The 9,547-nt window shown below is 33.0% G+C and overlaps 3 protein-coding genes across 3 annotated transcripts; all 3 read right to left on the reverse strand.

Annotated features, from left to right (window-relative positions):
• Positions 1-1,117: 1,117 nt before the first annotated feature.
• On the reverse strand, positions 1,118-2,082 carry LOC120281938 (auxin-binding protein ABP20-like). Its single transcript, XM_039288630.1, has one exon. It carries the CDS (start codon positions 1,994-1,996, stop codon positions 1,358-1,360), a length of 639 nt encoding a protein of 212 aa, XP_039144564.1. The 5' UTR covers positions 1,997-2,082; the 3' UTR covers positions 1,118-1,357.
• Positions 2,083-5,988: 3,906 nt separating this feature from the next.
• On the reverse strand, positions 5,989-6,636 carry LOC120282925 (germin-like protein subfamily 3 member 3). The gene has a single exon (XM_039289756.1). It carries the CDS (start codon positions 6,634-6,636, stop codon positions 5,989-5,991), a length of 648 nt encoding a protein of 215 aa, XP_039145690.1.
• Positions 6,637-8,052: 1,416 nt separating this feature from the next.
• Positions 8,053-8,704, reverse strand: LOC120282926 (germin-like protein). Its single transcript, XM_039289757.1, has 2 exons — positions 8,398-8,704; positions 8,053-8,339 (listed from the first exon to the last, which is right to left on the reverse strand). The coding sequence occupies exons 1-2, from the start codon at positions 8,702-8,704 to the stop codon at positions 8,053-8,055; spliced, it is 594 nt and encodes a 197-aa protein (XP_039145691.1).
• Between the last annotated feature and the right edge of the window lie 843 nt (positions 8,705-9,547).

Here is a 9,547-nt window from a genome sequence, read left to right on the forward strand (position 1 = left end):
TTTTTATTATTTAACCAAATGGCCTCCATCCTCTTCGTACCCCACCGTTTGCGTTGCCCAATGGGACAGGTCGTGCAGATTAACCAAACACACATGCATGCGCATTTCATTGCGATGAAGCCAACGGTTGCTCAAATTGTGGTCCCCTTTCTCCACCCAAGGTTTCTTTTAATTTATTTATTTTTCCATTACTATTATTTGATCATTCACTAGTTAATTTCTCTAACTGTTGGATCATACTCTAACGTATAATTTTCTTTCCATTATATTTACATTCATATATATATATATATATAATAAAACCATATAGCAACTCTGTAAACCCTATAGCAGCCATTCAAAATACTTAAAACCACGCAACGACTCTTGTTCATATATCTCCTTCCTATATATTGTTCGTTTTCTCGTTCTTTTTTTTATATCGTGTAGAGGTTTGCATATTTGCATACACTCTATGATTTCAAAAAGAATTTCTTTTTATCAACTGTTAGAGCTTTATTTATAGGCATTTGTGGATTGCTTAAAAATCGTTTTTTTCTTTCCATAAACACTTTTTCAGTATTTTGATTTGGATTATTTTTTTGTAAAAAACTGTAAAAATAAAGCTTTAAAAAACAGTTTTTTCGAGTTAACTTATAAAAAGGTTTTTTTAGCTTCGAAAAACTGAAAAAAACATTTTTAGAATTAAGACTTTCACGGGTTTCGAGAGAGTATGAGACTCGAAAATAACAATACTGAAATAATTTTTTTGAACCCAGAAGTGCTTAATTTACAAAAAAGTACTTTTGAGTTTTCCAAAAACTAATCCAAAGAAGCCCATACTCTCTCTTGAAGAAATCAAATCAATGAAGAAATTATTATGGAGAAAAAAATAGAATATGTTTTTACATACCTCTTGAAAAAAACAATATGAGATATTTAACATACAAGTGGAGACTAATTACCCTAAAAAAAGTAGGAACTGATTGCTAACAAAAAGATCCTAAAAAAAGAAAAGAGTACAAATATTACAACATGTGAAGATATGTATCTTTGATTGGAGTAATTTTCTCTTCACTCCCTACTTTTATTTTTAATTAATAATCAATATTTAAGAGAAGAAAAAACATTTCATATATGGCCATCACATCAATCCTCATTACAATATTATTAGAAGCAAATGAACTCTAATTGAGAACAAAGGACCGCAACAAGCTTGAGTAATATAATTAACTTAGAACAAGCTGACCAACACCAAGGAAAGACATAGAGGATTAACAAACAGATGAGAGAAACAAGAAACAAGAAACAAGAAACAAAGAAAAAACGTACACAGTGAACTTGAAACAATTATAAAGCTCTTAGATGAGTTAAATAATTAGCCAGTGCCTCCAAGAACACCCTTGAGCTTCTTCACCTGAGCATCATCTAAGAAGGTGACCTTCTCAATTATAGATGAAGGGAAGTTCTTACTACCAAACAATGCAATGGAAGTTATCTGGAGACCAGGGCTTGGACTATTGAAGCTCACAATGGCCACTGCATTGCCATCCCCTACATTGATCTGAAAGTGAAGCAACCCTTGAGGGAACACCATGACATCACCTTCTGCAAGTATCTCATAGTACACTGTGTTTGCTGATGATATGAAGCCAGCCTGAATACACCCTTCAGTGACCACAAGGAGTTCAGTGCCACCAGGGTGAGTGTGGAGAGGGACAACACCACCTGGTGCTAGGTCTAACCGGGCGGTGGAGATGCCGAGCCCGTTTACACCAGGGAATTGTGCGGCGAAGGCTGGGGTCACGGCAGCCTTGATGATGTTGCTTGTGTTACCGGCTTTCTCAAAACCACTGAAGGTGAAGTCGTTGACAGTGACGGAAGCTGGCTTCTTGCAGGAGTAGCCAGCTGGACCCTCCGGGAGTGTAGGGTCTGCTACACAGAAGTCTTGGACGGCAGCATTGGCAGAGAATGGGGTGGAGGAGAAGAGGAGGAAGAGGAAGAGGATAGTAAGCATGGTGTTAATTAATTTTTTGGTGTTTTGATGGTTTTGTTATTTGCATGGTGTTTATATAGGGAATGGGGAAGGTTTTGGAAGCCATGCATGTTAGGGTTTCACGTGAACCTTTGTGAGGTTAAGTAGTTGAATGGAGACAAAATTGTGAGCTGTAATGTGAGCCCAAGTTTTTGAGAGGAAGAGAGGGCTAGAGAACTTTTCAAAATAATCTTTGTACGTCTTGTGATGAGTGGAATGATCATTGCCATTCGAAAGAAAAATATCTTTGTCATGAGATGACAAAAGATCTCTTTTATATATATATATATATATATATATACTAGTGATAGAGTTTAATTTTTCGTTTAATTTTTTTTAAAAAAATTGTTACAAGGATGGTGTAGTTTTTTTTTTCTTAGTGAATATGAGTTGTTTATTAAAATAAACTGTATGTTAGAAATTAAGGTGGTAGGACCTCTTCTAATAAATTTAATATACTTTTGAACCATTGCCTCTTAATGAGCGGTTGATAAAACCTGGTCATTATAATTCACCATGAATCAAGAACCCAAAAGTACTTTTTTATGTTTCCTTGAATCAACCAACAAAGCCAGAATCAAGGGTCCATGAGTCCACAAAGTTATTTTAACTGTTTCTTTGTGGACTCATGTTATTTTTTTAAATAATTCTTAAAATACGTATTTCCGTAATTATTTACGGAAATGCGCATTTAATATTTTTTTAATATTTTTTTAAATTAGCCGGTCCCACTATAGTTTTAAAATATTTAAATTTAATTTTTAAAAAAAATAGAGGGGCCCGTTATTTTTTTTAATATTAAGTTTTTATTTTTTTAAAAACTACGGTCCCGGTAGTTTTTAAATTAAAAACATTTTACATCCAAACCCTTATAATTTTCATTAATTTTTTTATAATTTTTTTTTTACTCTACTATGTTATTTTTACTTTCATTAATTGTAACCGGTTGTTAATAATTTAAATAAATAATTTTAATATTTTTTTCATCATAAGTTATAAGACCCTTGGTCGGTGTTGCTTCGTCAAGAGTTCCTACGGCCCTTGGTCAGTGTTCCTCTCGACTAAGGTTGTCTCTTTCATTCAGTATAACAAAAATATAAATTTTGCTAGATTTAATGTAAAAAAAATAATTTTGCAAGAAAATAAAAAAACTACAATTACAAAAATTTTAAAGAAGAGCTTCTCTCTATATTGATAATTTTTTTTTATAGAAATACTTGTGTGTTTTAAAAAAAGAACTTGGAGGGTTTATATAGGCCTCCACTCAACAAATAGATGGCTAACATCAATTTCATCCAATGGCTCTCATAAATGGGGTAGGTGCCACATGCCACCAATAATTCATCCCAACAACCCCCTTATTATGAAAAAAATATTAAAATTATTTATTTAAATTATTAACATTCGGTTACAATTAGTGAAAGTAAAAATAACATAGTAGAAGTGAAAAAAATAAGTTATAAAAAAATTAATAAAAATTATAAGGATTTGGATGTAAAATGCTTTTAATTTAAAAACTACCGGACCCACAGTTTTTTAAAAAAATAAAAACTTAATATTAAAAAAATAACGGGCCCCTCTGTTTTTTTAAAAAAAAATTAAATTTAAATATATAAAAACTATAGTGGGACCGGTTAGTTTTAAAAAATAATAAAAAAATATAAAATACACATTTCCATAAATAATTACGAAAATGCGTATTTAAGGAATTAATTAAAAATATAACATTATTTTAATAAAATAGCCACTAAATGGAGGCAGAGCTATCACGCACATGAAAGAAGCATTAGAAGACATACCTAGACAGCTAAAAGAAAAATGTCCTACACCCACCGCCTCTCTGTACGTAGATCTCTCTCATGGATAAGGTGTCATTAAGATGAGTGGACGATAAGGGGTGCCCTTAGGCAAGGGTAAGATAGGGGGAACAAATATCTGACCAAATTTGCCTGCCTCGCATGCAATCACAAGTGTAGGCAGGCACGTAAAATGGTAAGTGAAGGCAATCAAGTAGCATGCAACCAAAAGTTCAAAATAAGGAAAGACTCAAGAATCTTGTTTTGCCCACTCATTGATTGTGTGGCCTTATCACAATATATTTCTACAATGGACCATACATTTCTGTCGACCTTACCAAACTGTTGGCTCTCTTTGCTTCTTCCTCTCTAAATATCTTCTCAAAGAAAGCATACTCCTAAATCTCAGAATGAAAATGCATGCAATGATTAATTAAGACTTTCATTATTAACTAATCGAAGGTCTGAGGTCACCAATGTGTCTAATTAAATTATGTGTTGGACAAATCGATCAACACACCCACATTTGAGAGGAAGGCATGGTGAGAGCGAGAAAACTTGTTCGATTTACTTCTTTTAAATACAAAAATAATATATGTTTAGAAAAAACTTATATATATATATATTGGAAAAATTATATTTAATGTTTTTTAAATATATTATTGTAGGAATAATGTGGCACTCTATCATGTCATTAATTTTCTAGATTTTTTTTTTAACAAAGACAACAAACATGGCCCTACGAAGGATATCAGCTGGGGACATACAAGTACTGTATCAGTTACAGTAGTTTAACAAACCCTAGAAATTTATTAACTCGGTCAAATGTCACATTGGACGATTAAAGTCCTACCATGTGCATGTCTAGAAAATATTTCAGGAACTAAACCGAGCTAATAAATCCCCTCTACGATGTAACCTTGGAGGAGGATGACATCCTCCCACAGAGAGGTCAGTGAATAGTAAATAAATAGTGACACTACAATATATATATATATATACAGTACTCTACTACATAACCTTGAAATTTACACAGTATTTTTTATAGTATTTACTATTCTCATAATATTTCGTTACACCAAGTAATAATGGTTGTTTCTAGATATTTTTTTACATAACCTTAAAATTTTTTGAATGATATGCCAGATATATGTGGTTATGCTATATTGGATTAATTTTTAAAAAAATATTCATTTTCTTAAAAAGGTTAGCATGGGATGCTATTGCAATGGCAGGCATTTGACTCGTATGTACGTAAAAGGTTGAGGTAGGATTTGACACCCTCCAAATATTCATTTTTAAATTTTTGCAATGAAATTTAGGCAAAAATATTTTTAAATATATTGTGTCATGTTATGCTTATTACTTACCATAATTCTTAAAAATCAATATTTACTAAGCTGTTTTTGAAAATTATGTTTCCTTGACATATCATTTTTTTAAATTAAATGTTTCTCAAAAAAAAAAAATAAAAATAAAAAATGGGTGAAGGCGGATCTCTTTTACATCTAATCATCATGTATTTTTAAATTATTTTAAATTATTTTATTTTATTTTTTAAACATGTCACATCTTTGAACCATTAAATTTTAATTAAAAAAAAAAAATAAAATACCAACTCTTTTTTTATCGTTTTATATATTTATAATTTATAAAAAATATAATTGGTTCACATCTCCTAGCTATTATTAAAAAAATTAAGCACAACCAAATTTATTTTTAATGTTGTTTTGAAAATATAATATTTCTCAACAATTAAAAAATAAAAATAAAAGCACAATTAATGGAGCCGCATAATCTCTACCATGTCATTTTAAATCAATTACAGATTCTAAAATTTTATATTTGTTGGGGGCCAAAATAATAAATCACAATGCACTTTTTAGAGTAATTCTACTTTCGTTAAATATTTTTCTCTCAAATTAAACAAGAAAAAGGCTTTGTAACCCAATGGATTTTTTCCCAAAGAAACCAATGGATTGTTTCTTAGAATATAATCAAACTATATATATGCACAGCATATATATATGTTGTCCTTACTCTCTCATTCATTTTGAATAAAAAAGGGTTTGATATTATATTGAAGGTCCACCTTGCCAACAATGTAAAGCTGATTATTACCCACACTGTAACTAAAGTCACATACACATGCAGTAAACACCAAACTCAAGTAATTTGTTAGTTTGTTCCTCCAAACATGGCCTTGAGCTTCTTCACTTCAACAACATCAATAGAGCTCACCTTCTCCAATATCTCAGATGGCAAGTCATTCCCAAACAACGACATTGAGGTTGTTTGCACTCCAGGGTTAGAGCTACTGAAGCTAACTACATACTTTGCCTTAACACTCCCGGTGTTCACCTGAAAGTGCAGCAAACCTTGAGGAAAGATCATGGCTTCAAAGGTATCCACTTTTTTGGTGTAAGCTTTGTTTGATGATGAGATGAAGCCAGCTATGACTGTCCCTTCAATTACCACGATGAGCTCGGTGCCGCCGGGGTGGGAGTGGATCGGGACTTGGCCACCGGGTGCAAGCTCAGCGTACACTGCTGCGATACCAAGGCCGTTCAGCGCTGGCCACTGAGCAACGAAGGCTGGTGTCAATGAGGCCATGTTTGTATTTGAATTGTTTCTGGGGTTGCGGAAGCCGGTGAAGACAAAGTCATCGACAGTCACTTGGGAGACGTTCTTGCAAGAATATCCGGCCGGGCTTTGGGGTAGAGTGAGGTCTGCAACACAGAAGTCTTGGAGGGGATCAGCTTTGGAGAATGAGATGAAGAGAATGAAGAAGAAGAAGAAGAAGAAGAGAATGAATAATTGTGGCATGTTTGTGATGTATCTCTTTCTCATACACAAGATAAGTAATTGTTTGTAATGTTGTTTATATAATAAGTGAGTTAGTGGTGAAGGTTACAAGTCTAAATCTGGATGTAGAGATCATACATAGTTAAAGATAATTACTTGTAATCTAAGGAGAAAATTTCACGTATAATATTCTTGAACAATTAATTTTTAATAAGTTTTCTGGGCAAGAGTTTCTGTTTCTTTAACAGAATCCTTATTGAAAGCTCTTCCAAAATATATCTGGTTGATGAATGAGAAGGACATTTAATCTAATTTAATTGTTGCCTTTTCAAGTTTATTAGTTTTTCCTACCTAACTATATTAATCGGGTTATTTGGACCTGCCAACTATTTTAACATGACATAAAGTGCCTGGTAGATGTTGCTATAAATAAAGACAAAGAACTCGAGAGATGGAGTTACTGCCATCAATCCATTTCTAGCAACAAGACTATAACCTTCCTTTTTCTTGGGTTAGATAGGATGATACTAAACTTTAGTATTCCTGATGAAGATCAGAGTATATAAAATCAAGGAACAGACTTGCATAATCCCAAACACAATATTTGGGTTTAGCGTTCAATTAAGAAAATAATTGTTGGAAAGCTGCTCTTTCCTCGCTGAGACATCTATATATATATATACTATATGTTTGGAGAGCTAAGGTGTAACTCTTTGTCAAAAACGGCCAAGTCAATACACTTTGTTGGCGGAGCTCTTGACTCTGAAGAGCTGTTCTTTTGTTCTGCATTCACTCCAAATAAATATTATGTCTGATTTATTCATACTTATTTGAAGTATTTCCCTAATCAATACATCTGAAAAGAACGTTGGCTTCTTCTCAATATGGTGCTTTTGTAGACCCTGTTTTACAGTAAAAACAACTGTGGCAATAAAAAGGAATTAAATGTTAAAAATGCTTGAGAATTAAATGCAATATATTGATCATAGGGATAGAATGCTACATATATAACAACTGGACCATTAAACTAGAAGAAAGGAATTTAGGAGAATAACATGATTAATTAAGCAATGGTAGAAGTGCATAACTGACCAAACAGAGAAAAATAGGAAACATGAACACCACATTGTTGACTGAGTCAACATATAAAACACAGCACTAGATACAACCATGCATTGCATGGATCCCACTTCAATCAACAAGCAGTCCTTATTCAAATCAGAAAAGTAAAGTTCATGCACACATGCATGCATGAATGTACGTACTCATAAACTCTAAAAACAAACAAATCTAGCTCTTGAAATTAATTCTTGTTTACACCAAACAGTGCACCAAATGAATAGATATATGTCATATAGTAATAATACATATGACAATATGAAATGATTTAGTGCAACACGCTGTTGTATACGTTTACAAGAATGCTTCCAAATCTGCTTAGTTTGTTCCCCCAAGGAGAGCCTTGAGACGCTCCACCACAGCCACTTCAAGAAAGCTCACCTTAGCCACAATCTCAGCCAACAAATCATTACTAAACAAAGCCCTTGGAACCAACTGAGCCCTAGGGTTTTCACTGTTGAAGGTGGCAATCACTTTTGCTCTGGTTCTCCCCGCATTCAAGTGAAACTGCAAGAGCCCTTGAGGGAAAACCATTAGGTCTCCAGCCCTCAAAGTCTTATAGTAAACTCTATTCTCCGAGGAGATAATGCCACCGAGAACCGTCCCTTCAAGTACAAAGATTAAACTCAGTGCCTCCAGGGTGAGTGTGAAGAGGGATGCCACCTCCGGGGAGCAACTCTGAGTACACTGCCGAGACACCGAGGCCGTTGAGGCCGGGGAACTGGCCGACAAATGCGTCGGTCGCTGAAACATTAATTGTGCTTGAAAACTTACGGGTTCTGAAGAATTCTGTGAAGATAAAGTCATTAACAGTGACTGTGGATTGATTCTTGCATGGATATCCGGAGGGGCTCACCGGCGCTGAGAGATCTGCAATGCAAAAGTCTTGGACACCGGCATTTGAGGAGGAGATGAGAATGGATGCATATGTGAAGAAGAGGATGAGAGCTAACATGTTGATGTTTTTCATGTGTTTAATTCTATGTGGTGATTCCTTTTTGAGGAGTGATTAGTTGTTATGGATGCTGAATTTATAAAAAGAATGTAGAAGTATTAATTGTTGGAAGTCATTAGGACTTTGAGTTTTTTGTTAATTTCAAAGTGCATGGACAAATTAGGTGAATGACGTTGATTAATGAAGAGTTAATATTTTAACGCAATATTATGCCTTCATGCTATATAAGCTGAGGCTCAAACTCTCTAGTAAGGACATGCACGAACATTCTACTGCTCGGTGTTAATAAATAAAAAAAATGTTGGCCCTTGATTTTTTTTTTTTTATTATTAAATCGGATACCTAATTGTCTTTATTAGATGGTTTTACCAAATTCATGTGAGTATAAGTCAACTTTATGTTAAAGGACATAAAAGATTGAGTTGGTTGATGTATGTTCATGCAGGCAATCAAATTGGATGGTTTGATTCAGCTAATTTGAAAGTATTGAATCTACATAACTACTTGCAAATATATATATGTGTATGTACATTGACTTTTTTTTTTTATAATAACGACTTATTTTTTGAAAAATATAAGGACTTATTTTTTACAGGGTGAATGATTTTGGCTGTCCAACATAATAACTAAATTATCTAATTAATTATATCAATTACAAATAATTTTTAATTAACCTCCAATTTAAACTAATGTTAAACAAGTAAAATTAGCAAGAGAAAGTTTATTTTATTCTAGTTATATGTATAGATATATGTATATATATATTTTTTATTTTGAAATAAGCAAATGAACCACATTTCATAAAGAATTGATATATATTATGAATATATATTGTAAACTGTTGAATAAATGAGTAAA

Source organism: Dioscorea cayenensis, chromosome 18 (assembly GCF_009730915.1).
Source record: "Dioscorea cayenensis subsp. rotundata cultivar TDr96_F1 chromosome 18, TDr96_F1_v2_PseudoChromosome.rev07_lg8_w22 25.fasta, whole genome shotgun sequence".
NCBI lineage: Eukaryota > Viridiplantae > Streptophyta > Magnoliopsida > Dioscoreales > Dioscoreaceae > Dioscorea > Dioscorea cayenensis.